Source organism: Suricata suricatta, chromosome 12 (genome assembly GCF_006229205.1).
Source record: "Suricata suricatta isolate VVHF042 chromosome 12, meerkat_22Aug2017_6uvM2_HiC, whole genome shotgun sequence".
Taxonomy (NCBI): Eukaryota; Metazoa; Chordata; class Mammalia; order Carnivora; family Herpestidae; genus Suricata; species Suricata suricatta.
In genome coordinates this window covers 78,249,878-78,266,152 of record NC_043711.1, presented here as the reverse complement: position 1 = coordinate 78,266,152, position 16,275 = coordinate 78,249,878, and the positions used below count along the sequence as shown (strand labels likewise).

At 48.6% G+C, this 16,275-nt stretch overlaps 1 protein-coding gene across 1 annotated transcript; it reads right to left on the bottom strand.

The window, feature by feature from the left end:
• Positions 1 to 2,190: 2,190 nt before the first annotated feature.
• Positions 2,191 to 11,816, bottom strand: SNRPB (small nuclear ribonucleoprotein polypeptides B and B1). Its single transcript, XM_029918673.1, has 7 exons — positions 11,692 to 11,816; positions 8,805 to 8,956; positions 6,384 to 6,495; positions 4,185 to 4,337; positions 3,513 to 3,651; positions 3,074 to 3,199; positions 2,191 to 2,472 (listed from the first exon to the last, which is right to left on the bottom strand). Exons 1-7 carry the CDS (start codon positions 11,692 to 11,694, stop codon positions 2,462 to 2,464), a joined length of 696 nt encoding a protein of 231 aa, XP_029774533.1. The 5' UTR covers positions 11,695 to 11,816; the 3' UTR covers positions 2,191 to 2,461.
• Between the last annotated feature and the right edge of the window lie 4,459 nt (positions 11,817 to 16,275).

Below are 16,275 nucleotides of genomic sequence, written 5' to 3'. Positions count from 1 at the left end.
GAGGGTGTCATGCTAAGCGAAATAAGTCAGGCAGAGAAGGACAGATACCATATGCTTGCACTCATAGGTCTAACAAGAGAACAGGAGAAACCTAATGGAGGACCAGGGGGAGGGAAAGAGGGAAGGAGAGTTGGGGAGAGAGAGGGACGCAAAACTTAAGAGACTACTGAATACTGAAAATGAACTGAGGGTTGAAGGGGAAGGGGGAGTGGGGGGAAGGGGTGGTGGTGATGGAGGAGGGCACTTGTGGGGAAGAGCACTGGGTGTTGTATGGAAACCAATCTGACAATAAACTACTAAAAAAAACCCACAAAAAAAATAATGTATATGTTATCCTGTTTTTTCCTAAAAACATCCTGCTATTCTCTTGGTTATAAGATTTACTCAACTTCACTGTGTGTTACATGACTCGGTTGTTAACTTGTTAACTAAAAACAAAGTCATCAATATTGGCAAAAACCCAACCCATGCAAAATAAGAGAGGTTTGTTACTTTCTTAATCTGGGGGACTGACGCCAAGAATGAATGGGATGGTTCCACAAAAATACTTCTGTAAAACCTGTTCTGCACTTTCACTAAAAAAAAAAAAAGCATCTTATCACAAAGAATTAGCCACTGGAAAAAATTCTATTTCCTGATGTCATGTTCTCACTTGACCAATAAAAAAAAAAGACACCAAAACAGAGCAGAGAAGATCTGCTGGTGATCAGAAAGAAACCTGAGGCTCTCATTCCCTTTTGCCGACACTGTCCATCCTTCAGGGACCCCAGACATGCTGGAGCTGGACTCCAGCAATCAACTCTGAGTATTTTTCAAGATCAGTTTTGCTAATTAGGGCTTCTTATTGCTTCATATGAACTTGAGGATCCACTTCTGTTTCTGAAAGAAAGAAACGGAAAAAAGCCATTGGAATTTTGAATCTGTGGACCACTTTGGAGAGTACTGCCATTTTAACAATATTGTCTTCCAGCCCAAAACCATGAGGTCTTTCTGTGTATTTAGGCTTTCCTTCAAGATGTTTCAAGATCTTTCACCTTCTTGGCTCAACTGATTCCTGGGTATCTCATTCTCTTGCATGCTACTGCATATGGAATTTTTAAAATCTCCTTTACAGATTGTTGCTGGCATATACACAACTGATTGTTGTGTGATCTTGTACCCTGCAACTTTGCTGAATTGATCATCTCTAGTAGTTTCCTTCCATGGGATATTTAAGTTTTTACCTTTCCCAACTTGTGTATCTTTCATTCTGCATACTTACCTAGTTGCCATGGCTACAACTTCCGGTACAGTGTTGAATAGCAGTGCTAAAGGCGGGCACCCTTGACTTGTTCCTTTCACTAAGGGGCGAGTTTTCACTTCTATTATGTTGGCTGGTTTTTCGAATAAACCCACTTATCATGCTTACAAAGTTCGTGTCCTAAATTGCTATTTTTATCCTAGGAGTGTCAGAATTTTGTCAAATGTTTTTTCTGCATGTATTGAGATGATCAGGGACTTTCTATTAATGTGGTGCATTCCACTGTTTGCATGTGGAACCATCCTCACGTTCCTGAAGAAATCCCTAACACCCCAGTAGTTATCAACTTTTTTCTCAAGGTCTCCTTTGCATTTAGAATTGTCTCCCCCCAGAATGACGTCCACTTACTTCTCTAACCTCGAAGCTTGATGTCCTGAGTACCTCGGCACTGCTCAATGACCACCAACGGAACACAGACTCTCAGAGGCAGAAACCAGAGATCCCCAACTTAGGTTATATGCAGGTGTGATGCTGGGAGAAAGCTATACCAAAAGTACTCCTCATTCAATGGGACTGGTTTTCATTTTTACTGCTTGCCTCCTACCTCATCATATAAAAAATAAATATAATCTCAAGTAACGCACAAGAAGCTATCAAGATGAGCGCCTGCCAGAAAGGATCTGCCAACCCACAACCATTGCCAACAGGACGAGCGTTTACTTCCACAAACTAATTTTTGCCAGTCTGATACAGGAAAACGTCTCCTAGTTCAATGTTGCTAATTCTCTCGGTATCAGAGAGGTTTGTGCTTCTCTGTGAATGTGTCGTACAGTATTTTATAAGGAAAGCAGCAGCGATTAGGGCTACCTTTTCCAAGGCAACCTTTCTTGACTCTAACTACCCCATGTAACAAGTTTTCTGAAACTAAACAGACACGCCAGACACATGTATAATATTCTTAAGAGTTTATTATAAACTAGTCTCACAGGCCACAAGGAAATAAAAGGACTATGTACAGCCTTACGGGAAACAGGCAGGGAGTTGAGGAGGGCCAAGATGAGCCTAGGGCCTTGGTGGGTGCATTCCCGGGGGAGGGGGCCCTGAAAGGGAAATCAGACAGTCCCGTGAGACTCCGAGAACAACGGCATAACAAACAAACAGGTCTGTGGTAATCGGGCCCACGTCTTTGTGGAGCTACTTCCGGAACTCTGTGGCCAAGGGTCAAAGAAGGCCTGAAGTAAGAGTAAGAAGTTCAGTCAGTGCTTGATCCACAACTCAAATCCCCAGCCCCACCCCAGCCTCCCACATACGGCAACTAGAGATACAGCGGTCAACCAGTGTGGCTGTGGGTTATCTCCGAGACCACTATGGCTCGGTGCAAAGAACCCCAATCTGGGAGCCAGGACACTATGCTCTCGGGGCCCATTTCCTAATTTATAAAGCTAGAGGGCAAATCTGTCAGCATTTCTCCAACTGGAGTTAAAGAGATATACATAATAGTACAGCAATACTAATAAACAGTACAGTAATAACCAGACACTGTCAAGCCAAAGGACACAGGACATGACCTTTGTTGGGGACGTATGCTCAGAACGCATGATCTGAGAAGCACCTGGCGGAGGACTGCTCTGACTGCTCTAACGGGGAGGGAAAGCCAATGTAAGAAATACTTTTTCCCTCTTTCCTTTCTGGACAAAGTTGGCCTCTAAGAGTTCATATCTCTTGGCTTAAGGCCTAAAAGCCCAGAGGGTGTGGTCAAAATCCACCCTTCCCTCCACTCCCTGTCCCAACAGGCTCTCTAAGGAAGTCGAAGTCACCTCTACTGGCACTTACCTCGCATCCCTGGGGGAGGGGGTCGCATCCCCGGAGGGGGCATGCCCATCGGAGTTCCCCGTCCAGGAGGGATCCCCATCGGGGGACCCATGGGAGGCCTCATGCCAGGTGGTGGGCCCATCATGCCTACAAGAGAAAAGCCCCAAGAACACAGCTCAGGTGTCTGTCTTGAGCAGCAGGAAACCTAACAAAACTGTCCACCAAGTTCTGAGGATGGACCATTCCACCCTCCCAGTCTCTGGGCCCTGAGTCAAAGAGGTGGGGCTCCCCGTGGCTCCTGTCTAGCTAGTTCCGTGGTCGGTCAGTCAGGCTGGATCTCAGAGTAATCCTGCTTAATCACACAAACTCATCACCAGTTTCAGTCAACGTTATACCTCATCACGAATCCAGCTCAGGCACCTTCCATCAATCAGCAGAAGTCTCCTTACAAGCTTCTTACCTGGAGGGGGTGCCCCTCGGCCCATCGGTGGGGGAGGACCCCCACGGCCGGGTGGATACTGGGTTGGGGCCCCTGCAATACTGGCTGTGGCGGCGGCAGCCGCGGCAGCCACAGTGCCTCTCCCTTGCGGGGTCATCACCTAAGGACACAGGAGCAGAGGTAGGCAGAATTGTACGTGCAATGCAGCATCCCGCTCCCCCGCCCCCAACTTGGTGAAGACGCAGCGGACACCCCATCCCCGAAGCTGCCACTCACGGCATCAGGCTACCTGAAACTACCTGCCAGAGAAGATGGAGCTTGGACACTCAAGTCCCACCTTCTAGAGCTGAGTTAAGGAAGCCCACTCCAGAGGAGAGAAGGCATTTCCACATAGGGCAAGGATGACGGATGACAGGTTGTGAGAGAGGATGGTCTCCCGTGTCGTGGAAACATTCTGCCCCCATCATGTTGGCCAAAATACCTTGTACACATCTCTTTACTTCAGTAGCATCAACATGAATTTACAACGTTAAGTTTTCCTTCCCACTGGAGTCTGGGACTACATACAAAGGACAATGAAATATGGATGGCCTGGGAGACACAGGTTGGTCCTTCTGGAGTCTTCCCAAACTGTGGGGACTCTATCCTTCATTTTACCCACGAGAAGCTGGTGCCCTTTCCCCAACTCCTTACCTGCTGCGAAGGCCCACCAACCCCTCGGACCGGACCGGCAAGTCCTGCAGGAGCCTGGGGCATTGGGACACCGGCTGGGATTCCTCTGCCAGCAGCCCTGCCAATCCCTGGGCCCCCGGCAGCTCCAGCGAGTGGCACTCGGGCAATGCCAGTCTAAAAAATAAAGCAATATGCTAAAATGTTTAGGGCCTAGAGAATCAGTACACTTTGGGATACCACGGCCAAGGGAGCCTCTCAGATTTATAGGACATCAAAACAGCTTAAAAACACTGCCTGGGCACCCATGTGTTAATGCCGTTCCTCTTCCACCCAAGATCCTATGCCTCACTGTCACTCCTCAGCAGGCTAGGAGGACTGAAGAGTGAGTCTAGAGAAAACGCACCACAACACAACCTACATGCATTCCTCTGAAAATTAAACCAACAAAGGGCCAGGCTCCATTCAGAAAGGCAGAGTAGAGGGGCACCTGGGTGGCTCAGTTGGTTGAGTGCCTGACTCTTGATTTCGGCTCCAGTCATGATCCCAGGGTCATGGGAGGGAGTGCTGGGTCAGGCTCCGCAGTGAAATGTGGAGCCTGCTTAAGGTTCTCTCTCCCTCTCTCCCCCGCTTGCTCATACACTCTCTCTAAAATACAGTAAAACTAAAATTACAAAAAAAATTTTTAAGAGTATAGTAGACAAGAGCACTTGATCTGGCATCAAAGAGAAAGAGGTCCAGTCCCAGCTCTGATTCCCACCTGGTGGGTGTCAGTGGGCAAGTAACCCCACAGTTCTGGGACTATAAATGATGGGCTTATAACAAAACTGGTTGTGGTCCTAAAGCCTTAGAGTAGCAACTTCTACTGGAAACGGATACCAGGAGTTCTGCATATAGACATATGCTTCAACCAAGAAATATAATAAATCCCTTGCAGACATTTATAATTGGAAAGGCTCCCTATTCCCTTTGGACTCCATGTTATGAGTCCAAAAAGAAGGAAATGACTAGGGGGCACCTGGGGGGCTCAGTCAGTTAAGCATCTGACTCTTGATTTCGACTCAGGTCATGAGCTCAGCTCAGGTCATGATCTTAAGACTCATGAGTTTGAGCCCTGGGGGATCCACTCTCTCCCTCTCAAAATAAGTAAATAAACTGTTAAAAAAAAAAAAAAAAAAGAGCAGTAAATGACTAGGATAACTACTCTGTCCTCACTTACAAGAATATTTTTAAGTCATTAACATGACTTTTAAAACGTATACAGCAGGGGCACCTGGGTGGCTCAGTCGGTTAAGAGTCTGACGCTTGATTTCAGCTTAGGTCATGAACTCATAGATCGCGAGTTCGAACCCGGTGTCAGACTCTGCGCTGAGTGTGGAACCTGCTTGGAATTCTCTCTCTCTCTCTCTCTCTCTCTCTCTCTCTCTCTCTCTCTCTCAGAATTCTCTCTCTCTCTCCCCTCCTCCTCCTCCTCCTCTCTGTGCCTCTCCCCTCTCTCTCTCTCAAAATAAATAAACTTAAAAAAAAAAAGAATGAAAAGTATACAGCAACCAGAAAAATGTTTACAATGTTAAGTGAAAAAGCAGAACAAAGTATTATACACATATGTGCTTAAAAAAGACACAGGTATATATGTGGACAAAAATCAAAACAAGGAAATCTATTCCTTTGATGACAATGAAAATGAGAAAACCTGGCTAGATGCTTTAAAGTCTAGTCTATTTCTAAATGCAGGCTGGTGTTTACGGAACCAAGACGGCCTGGGATCAAATGCCAGCTTCACCACTTACTGGCTGTGACCCTTGGTCAAGTTACTAACCCCCAGTTTGTCTGAGCTATTAAGTGGGAATCTCAAAAAAAATGGCTTATTAGAAGTGGCTAAAATACTAAAGTGCTTTTGCACAGCAGATGTTTCATGAAAGTTAACTACTTTACTCTAACCGCACAAAACATACACATTCTGTTGTTTGGAGTAGACTTCTTCCCGTGCAGCTAGACCGCCATCACGTTAAGAACTGACCAGATGGCCTTAAGTGCCTTTTCTCCTGACTCACTATGTGCATCAACTGAAGAGAAGGGAGGGCTTTCAAGTTGGAAACCCTCAAATTCCAGTTCCCAATCTCTTCTTCCTACTTAAAGGGTAACCTGTTTGCAATTCTTTTATCGGTAAAGGGAGGACAAAGATCAGAGGGAGCCTGTGAATGTGCCCAAATGCAGACTTACGTCTTTGGGAGGGGGTCCCTCTACAGTCATGGAGACCAGGTTCTCCCCCCGAAGCAGCACCAGACCGAGGACTCGCTTCTCTTCTCTTTCTGCTTGCTTCGAGTTCTTTGGCCTGAGGAGAGGTTTAGGAAAAGAAACAAGAAAGTAAGCATCAGAGAGGGGGTAAAGCCCCTCCCGTTCACCTGCCTAGGGGCCTCCGAGATTTCTACACTGCCTCTCCCAACAAAGGGCACAAAAGCTTTCTCTAAAGCAGCTCCTCTAGACAGTCTTCACAGGCTGAACACCTAACCCCCTAGGTGGCTGTCCCCCATGCCAAGAGGATGCACTGGCCAAGAGACAGGACAAGAGTCAAGAAAGCCCAGCCCCGGCTCAAAGGTTTACTCCGTAACCTCGGTGAAGGCCCTTCCTCAGTCCAGTCCTCTCTGCCATTACCCTCTTCCCTCCCTTCAGCGTAAGGCCTCGTCCGTGGGAAGAGGCAGCCTTAGCAGCGCCGGGCACAGCGGAGCCCCAGCCGGCACTCGGGCGCACAGCCTCCTTCTACGACCAGGTCAGCCCCGCAGAACTCCAGACTCCATCCCCCACCTCACCTCAGAGGTAGAATAAAGGAAAAATAACTAACGTCACAGAAGTTCCACCTCTGTCTTCAAAGCACAAAAACAAAGTCCCACCGCAACAGCCAGAAAAGGATGAACAAACTATACAGCTGACCCTGGAGCAACCTGGGTTGAAGCCGCACAGGGCCACTTACAGGCGGATGTTTTTCTTCCTGTAGGAAGGCAGTGCGTGTAACACACACTGACACACCTACTACGTGCTAATCGAATGTCTATGTTATTGGTAAGGCTTCCTGGTCCACAGCAGGCTATTTAGCAGTTCAGACTGGGAGGAGTCCAAAGTTACACGTGGATTTTCAATTGTGTGGGGTCTGTACCCCGATCCCTGGATTGCTCCAGGGTCAGCTGTAAACTGGGAAACAAAAATAACAGCAGCAAGACAAGGGAAGGGAAGAAAAAGCCAAAACCAATACCCTAAAAATAAAAGAAAGACAAAATGCTCTAATTTTTAAAAACTTGAAAGGTTTCCTGGGGCACCTTGGTGGCTCAGCTGGTTAAGCCCCCGACTCTTGGTTTTGGCTCAAGTCATGATCTCACGGTTTAGAAGTTCGAGCCACACGTCAGGCTCCCTGCTGACAGTGCAGAGCCTGCTTAGGATTCTCCCTCACCCTCTCTCTCTGCCCCTCCCCCCATCATTCTCTGGGTCTCTCTAAAAAATAAACTTAAAAAAAATTTTTAATTAAAGAAAAAAACTTGAAACTTTCCTTTTAATGATTTTTTTTTTTATACTAAATTAACAGCAGTTTTCTGTGGGTGGATATTTTTTTCTTTTGGGCTTTTTTTTTTCCAAGTAAAAATATGTATTATTCTTTCATAAAAAAAAAAAAACCAAACCCTCATGGGCATTTAAATTTTTCTCATATGCTCTTATGTATTTTTAAAATATATTTTCTAATAGACATTTTTAAATTATCAGAAAAATTTCATTTTAAAAAATAAAAGAAAAGACCATTTGTAATAGTTCTACGCCAACCTGCTGGCCCCTCTCTACTGTGTCCCTGGCACTCAAAAGCCTTCCCTATCACATTATACTCTGTATTTCTTGACCTCTTGCCACAAAAAGCAAATAACATCCTCCAAGGGGAATCAAAAGAAATTCACCACCGCCAACAACGGGACATGGACCACTGAATGTGGCATCAGAGAGCTGAAGGACCAGGGAAGTCACGTAACCTCTTTGGGCCTCAAGATGCCTTGAATGGAATATGCATGAAAAGCTAGTTCGCATCTTTAAACAGGCCAGGAGCTCAAGATCTGTGAGCCGTAAGACAAGGGAGCCATCCGATCACATATGGAATTGGAGGAAAGTAGGAAGTATCTGAGTGTGTCTATAAATGCCAACAAAAATCACTGGCCCCAAACCCACACGGGAAGCTGAGCACTTACCCTGAAGAGGGTCAGAGGCTTCTTAAAGCAGTTTCAGACCAGGCTGCATTGGGAGAGCCCTTTAGGCTACAGCTTTACAAATAGGCAATGAGGCCAGAAAATCAAGCTCTCCCCCCTTACACACCTGTGGGGAGAATATGAGAGCCCTTTACCCCGGTACCCAGGGGCACACACAGTCAGAGAAACAAAAAGCCTAGCAGCCCTCCTTACGACACGTATTCGGCTAGAACTAGAGAGCGAGGCTTGCCGGCCTAAGGAAGATTTCTTAGGGTCCAATGTCCCCATTTACCTCTGCCCCCTCACACAGGAGAGCAGGCCAAGGAACCAGCCACGGCTACATCAACCACCTGTCGCTTGGCCCACCCGCCCGATCCACTTCCCTCGAAACGCAAACCCCACCCCCACGCAGCCCACTTCTCACTTGATCTTCCTGAACTCATCACAGTCACAGAGGATCAGGTTCATGTGCTTGTCAAAAGCCTTGAAGGTGCCAATGAAGATGCGGCCGTCTTGCAGGATGCACCTCATCCTGTAGTCGATGTGCTGCAGCATCTTGCTGCTCTTGCCCACAGTCTGTGAGGAGAAATCAGCAGGATGAGACCAGCTCTGGGACCTGTACATTCCCGGCGCTTCAGCTGTGACTTCCTTTTCCCCATGGCTAGCTTTGTCAGGAGATTCTTAGCTTCGTCTTCCAGCCACGGCCCTTCCCTAGGAATTCTCCTGCATCACCCTGTGAGCAGCCCTAACTTCTGCCCACTTCCTGGTTACCCCCTTCCCTTAAAATAATCTTAAAAAAAAAAAAAAAACCCTCTTAATTTTTTTTTAACATCTTATTTTTGTGAGACACAGAGAGAGAGAGACAGTATGAGCAGGGGAGAGGCAGAGAGAGAAGGAGACACAGAATCTGAAACAGGCTCCAGGCTCTGAGCTGTCAGCACAGAGCCCAATGCTGGGGTTGAACCCAGACTATGGGATCATGACCTGAGCCGCAGTCGGACGCTTAACTGACTGAGCCACCCAGGCGCCCCAAAATCCTCTTTTTCCTATTACAAGTGCCTGTGTCTATGTCATGTCAGTATCAGGCGGAAGGGTATAAAGTACCTCCAAACTAATTCAACCCCCCCACACACACATCAAATTAGCCATCTGCCACTGTGCAGATTATAGGTGTGTGACTCCGGTGGCCTGGAACACCCACAGCCCATTTAAAAGACCGAGTAAAGGGGCGCCAGGGGGGCTCAGTCAGTTAAGCGTCTGACTTCAGCTCAGGTCATGATCTTGCGGTTCAGGAGTTTGAGCCCCACACTGGGCTCTGTGCTGACAGCTCAGAGCCTGGAGCCTGCCTGCTTTGGATTCTGTGTCTCCCTCTGCCCCTGGCCCATTCATACTGTGTGTGTGTGTGTGTGTCTCTCTCTCTCAAAAATAAATAGACATTTTAAAAAACTTAAAAATAAATAAATAAGTAAATAAAATAAAAGACGGAGCAAAAGAGGAACTGGAATGATCCGCACTAAAGATCTAATCAATTGGATATCTGCCCTCAGAAAGGAGATGATCAGCTTGGAGGCAAGGAGTATTAAAATCCCTAAGCAAAACTCTGAGTGTGCCTCCAAGACCACCTTGAAGAGGGAAACCTGGTGGTCAGGGCGCTTATCAGTTTGAACACATAATGGTCTTAAAGAATGCAGAACTGACTTTGCTTCTTTATTAATCCAATAACCTTTTTTTACTGTAAAGCCTGGATTCCAATGCAGCTTTGCTAAGAGACAAAACAGATCTCCCAGTGCAAGCTGTCGGGTCTCTGGCGGTTACACCTCTCTCTAGACATAAATAAGCCAGCATTTCATCTGCAGATCCTGTCAGCCTGAAGGGTGTGGGCCAGTCCTAACATCCTGGGGCCAGGCACTGTGCTTGCCGATCACGTCTGTGAACTTGGACCAGAACAGGTTTTTGAGCCTACAGATGTATAGATCAGAACCTTGATGGACACCCAGGTCATGTGGTCTGCTTGCCTTCAAAGGACCCTGTTAACCGGCCTGTCATCGAACCTAGCCACACAGATCTGAACCTCAATGGCAACATTTACTGGTCCGTCTGCCTTGTAACAGCTAACTCTTCCTGGGCACTACACATCTCATTTAATTCTAGAAATCAGACTAGTTATGACTCCTATTTTACAGATGCAGCCACTGAGGCCAGGAGAGGTTAAGGTGCTCATCCCGTCTCACCGCCAGGAAGCTAGGTTGGAACCTACACAGACTGAATCCAGTGCTGGCTCCTCCAACCAATCCTACAAACAAGTCTTTGCTTTCAGTTCACCCAACATGTAACAGCTACAGAACAGAGTGATCTTTCCAAACACGACTAAGCATACCTCATCACAAACTGGGCCGTGGGGCACGTAAAGCCTTTAGTAACCAGGCTCCTGCCAGTTCCTCCCATCTTCCTCCTCCCTCCCCACTCCAGGAACTTTCAATAGTGCTCTCCCTTCCTGCCTTGCCCTTGCAGTCCTTCCAAACTATAATATTCCCTTCCATTTTCGCTGGGAAGACGCCTCCAACAACCCTTAACTGCTCTGCTCAGGAATCATCTACTCGAGCGGCCGTTCTTACCCCGCCCCTCCCTCTCCGTTACTTTTACGTAATGCTGTACTACCTATCACTCTGGTTTAGATTATCTGTGTCCCCAACGAGAAAGACAGTGAACTGGGGGAAAGAAGGAAGCATTTCATTATGTAGCTCCAGTGCCTGAAAAGTCAGACATACGCAAAACCCATAGACACGCTGAACAAATGAGCTGAATTCTTTTCCCCCAAACATTCCTGTTCACCCTCCCAATCCCTCTTCCCAGACCCAAGCACTCTCTCGATTCGGCCACAAGATCTTCCCACCTCTTTCCGCAACTCGTCCTCAGACCCTCACCCCGTTTCACAAGTTTGAGTCTCGCCGGGTATTCCCCAATCCTCCCGCGGCTCTAACGCCTGCTCTGAAACCCCAGTCACGCATTTATTCTGCAAAAGTTTACTTCGTGCCTGCAGGATCCCAAGCACTGTGGCTACATCGGCGTGGAGGGCCGGGGTTCTATCCTCGCCAGCACCGAGCGCCTCAAACCCCCGTTCAGTTCCAGCCTTCCCCTCCTGAACCCCGCCGAATGGCCAAAATCTGGGTTCCCCCCGACCCGACGGGGGGGCCGCGGCCCGGGCCTTCACCGCCAGGAACCGCCAACGCATGACCTCCTCCCGATCAGCCACGGCCCCCACCCCACAACCGACTCGGAAGTCCCCGCGCCTCCGGCCTGCGCCTCCTCACCATGGTGGCGGTTCTGATGGCTCCGATTCCCGCTGGATTGCCCTCGGCAGAGGCCTAGACGCCAGCCAGTACCCTGCTTCCCGCCGCCGCTACCGGAAGTGCGGCCTCTGATAAAATGGGGTCGGGTGAAAGCTACTTCCGGCCCCTGCGCAGGCTCCCGAGTTCCGGCCAAAAGGCGGAGCTGTGAGCCAGGAGCCCTCGGGGCTTGGGGCGGCGCTAACGTCAACTGAACTTCCCGGAGATGTTTGGTCGCCTACCTAGTTTCAGTCCGTTCCAGAAGTGCGCCTCCACACCCTCCTTCCTGTCCTCCACCCCGCCCCGGCGCATTAAGTCTCGGTCCTCCTATCCCACCACTCTCCCTTGGCTCTCCTGAACCCACGGTCCTTGCCTGTTAACTTGCTTGACGCGCTCCTGCCGTAGCCTGCTTGCATTTGCTGTTGCCTCTGCCTGGAATGCTAGGCATCCAGTTATGTGCACGACTCATGCCCCCCACTTCCTTCAAGACTTAAACTCAAATAACATTTTCCCACTGAGGACTTCCCTGGCCATCCTGATGAAAACTGCAGCCTTCCCACCATCGCTGCTTTCCTTTCTGCTTAACATCGATCCCTAATATACCATGTATTTCTGTTATTTTATTATTCCTCCCCATTAGAACGGAAATTCTGAGGGTATAGATTTTCCTTTGTGTCTTTTTCATTACTGCAATGCCTAGAACACTAATTGGCACAAAACAAGGGCTCCAAACATATTTGAATGAATGTATTAGTCAATCAACCAATCCCATCCAATCCTATGACTTTTGAATACTACCTAAATGCTCAGGAATTTCACATTTATTCCTCTAACCCTGGGTTCTTAGTTTAACTCTTGGCCTTTTACATCTACCGCCTGCTGAATCTGGATGTTTAATAGGTATCCTAAATTTAACACAGTGAAAATTGGATTCTTGATTGTTGTATTCACTTTTCTTCCCAAACCCATTTCTTACCAGTGTTCCCCATCTCAGGAGTTTCTCGAGTTAAGAAACAAAAAGTAAAATTACAAACTTGGAAGCATCCTTGATTCCTCTATTTCTCTCCCACCTCACAATCCAACAGCAAGTCCCGTGGACCTCACCTACAAAATGTCTTGAATCTGTTGTCACCTGCTCCACTGCTACCATGCCAGTCCTAGCCACCATTGGCTTGTCAATGTCCACAAACAAGGACAAGAGGGTCACGATTCACTTGGCCTTTGTCTGGTAAAGTGTTCTTAAGGTTCGGTCTAGAACAGGGATGGGCAACCTTTTCCTGTTAAGGGTCAGATAAGCTAGTATTTTACAGTCACCAGGAGAGGAAAGCTGGTAGGCAGGGGCACAGAGGGAGTTGGGTGTGCACAGAGAGCCAGGGGGATGTTGACACAAAGCATGGGCTGCACAGTGTCTGCATCTGAGGGGCTGCAGCAAACAAACCTCTGGGGCACAAGTGGGTGGAGGCTGATGAGCTGGTGAGCAGAGGAGGTCAAGGGATTGCTACAGGCGCTGTTGGAAAGGGAGGCCAGAGAACGGCAAGCACCTAGTGCACTTCTGGGCACAGCTTGAGCTGGGCAGCTCGGGGTGCCTGCTGGGGCCTCCGCACTCATCCACATGGAGCAGAGGAGAGGGTGTAGGGACCAGAAACCACCTGCACAGGAGGACGGTCACGTGATCTGCCTGTCAGCCAGCCAGCACAGTGGGTCCCAAGGGTGTGTGTCCATGGGGCTGAACGGAGGGTACAGGGGAAGCGACCTGGACTGGGACACAGACCAGTGCTGATTGTGCTCTCAATTAAGCCACCACTGCCTGAGTGGAGAGCCAGAGAAAATACGGTGGCCAATCAGCTGGAGAAAGCTGTGTCCTGCAGGCACATAGTATGGGAGAAAACTGCACTAGCAGAGGGGCTTTCTAGTTCCCAGAGGAAGTGAGAAGTTGGAAAAAGGGGAAATGACGAGTGGCAGCGGCAAGGGCTCTAGGAAGCCAGCTCTGCCTCAGAGCCTAGTCAGCAGGGTAAGCTGGGACTGTCCTGGTGGTCACCAACAGAGTGAAGCCTGTCCCTGTGTGTAACCTGACTTCGTGAGATCTTCCAATCCTCAACTACCCCAACACTCAGCCAGAGAAGAAATGCTTTTATCCTTTCTAGAACAATGGTGCATGGAACTCTAGGAATCTTGTTTCTTTTCTTTTCTTTCTTTTTGGATTCTAGAATGTCATATTGCAATGTGTCCCAAATTTCTCTTTAATTAAAGAGCAAGAGGGGCGCCTGGGTGGCTCAGTCGATTGAGCGTCCGACTTCGGCTCAGGTCATGATCTCATGGTTTGTGGGTTTGAGCCCCGCGTCGGGCTCTGTGCTGACAGCTCGCTCAGAGCCTGGAACCTGCTTCAGATTCTGTGTCTCCCTCTCTCTCTGACCTTCCCTTGTTCACGCTCACTCTCTCTCTCTCTCTCAAAAATAAATTTAAAAACATTAAAAATTTTTTTTAAATAAATAAAGAGCAAGTGAGTGTTTGGCTATTCTCCAAAACAATTTCTAGATTGAAATTAGTGCATAGGGTACAGGGCTAGACAAAAAGCAACTTTACATACAGAGAACATGGATTTTTATCCCTTATACATATCATGCCTCTTAGGAAAAAATAAAAAAGCATAGCATAGTATTATAGTATATTTCCATTAGGAAAAGGATTATGCTATGAATCTCTTTGCTGAAAAGCAAGGGCAGGTATTTGACTGTCTTTGACCAGTGAGTGAAGGGATGATGGTGAGGGTCACTAGCAGGACCGGATCTGAGGATGGAGGGCTGTGTGGACATGCTACTGGAGCCATGTATAGGGGTCTTTAGACATATGAACTGACATGGGGAATAGCTAAGCAGCCCAAAGCAATGATTCATGGCTGGAGAACAGGTTGGGTGTGGTCAAGGCACCTGACCCTGGAATCTGAAAGGCTGCAGAGGGAATGTGGCTAAAGGGTCCCTGGAACTGGAGGACATAAACACATCATTAAGGAACAGAAGTACTTCCAGAGGGTAGAGAAGGAGTGAGCAGAGACCTGAAGAGAGACCAGAAAGAAGGAAGGAAGGACACTCCTGAGAAATGAGCTTTCACAGAAGCCAGAGGGACATCAGTTAGGAGAAGAGGCAACCGGCCCTGCAGAGACCCACGAGGACCCTGCCTTCAGCTGGCAGGTCTCCAGAACCAAGACGGTCCTCCCCATGCAAAGGCTCAGAGTCCCCTATAAAGCTATTAGATTGATAAATCCAGGTTGTAGATTTGAATTCCTTTCCAGATTGCTGAGAGACTAAGGTACACAGCCTGAGCTCGTCAAAGGACAAGGGGAACTGGGAAAGAATCGGTGTATGAAGATTAAACTAGACCATTCATGGGTTACTCAAATAAAGCCCTCTTTGTTTTTATTCTATCTGATCACAAAGAGTGGAAAACCCAGGTCTCTGAAGTCGTGAGCGCCATCCTCCCTCTCGTCAAGACTTCTGAAAGCCCCTCTGAGGTGAATGACACAGTGGTCGGCGGTGGCCAGTCTCTGACCTCGTGAGTCTGTCGAGAAGAGACATCAGGACACTGCGCCACCCATGAGCCCTCCCTGAGCGTGTACTCTGGTGCAAGATGGGGCATCATGTCCTGCTAAAGCCTCTCGCACCTTCCCTCCTTGCCCATGTTTCTCCCAAACCAGCTGTTTCCTGATGGATACGGAGGCCTGCTTCTCCTAAGCCCTTGCCCATCCTCCTGCACACACAGAGCTTCTCTTCTGTGTACCCTGTGGTTTGTTGAGGGGTCACTAATGGCCAAACCCTTGTCCATACTCCTCACATGCTTAGGATGTCTCGGAGTGGATTCCCTGGAGAGACCATGAAACAAACAGGGGTTAGTGGTTTATTGGGGAACAAGGGAGGGACGGGGCAGAGGAAGAGGCAGACCTGCAACATGTTTGCAACCAAATTATTCAGTCCGATGGGGGCCTCTGGACCTGAGATGACCCTCTGGAGTCGTCCCTACCGAGCCAAGCGTTGGGGTTCTGTCTCCCCATATCAATCTGTCACTGGCCAGGAGCCCCCCTGGAGGGAGAGGCAGGGGGGCTGGCCCTGAATGGGTTATCTGGTCGGAGCTCCCCAGGATCTCCAAGTACAGGTTACCCTTACGGTGTGTAAAGAAGGCTGACTGAGCACAAGAGTCTTACCCACACCCCTGCGAGCACACGGCTCCTCCCTGAGTGTGCTCCCTTGTGCCTGCCTGCTCTCTCGCTAAGGCCCGCCAGAGTTCTCTGAGCACGTGACACTTTCCCCAAGTCGGCCACTGGGTGTTCAGCGAATGTTGATTTATGGCCGAAGCCCCACCCACAGTCCCTGCACACACAGGACCTCCCACCTGCGTGCATCCTTTTTGCTCAGTGAGGGTTGACTTGCGGCTGCTAAGTTGCCCACACTGCACAGATAAGGCTCCTCTCTTGAATGTGTCCTTGAAGCCTGCTGAGGACGGACATGTCTCTGAAGCTCAGCTCACACCCCATGCCCAGCTAGCGACACCTCCCCATCTGTCTCTGTGGTGCAGGAT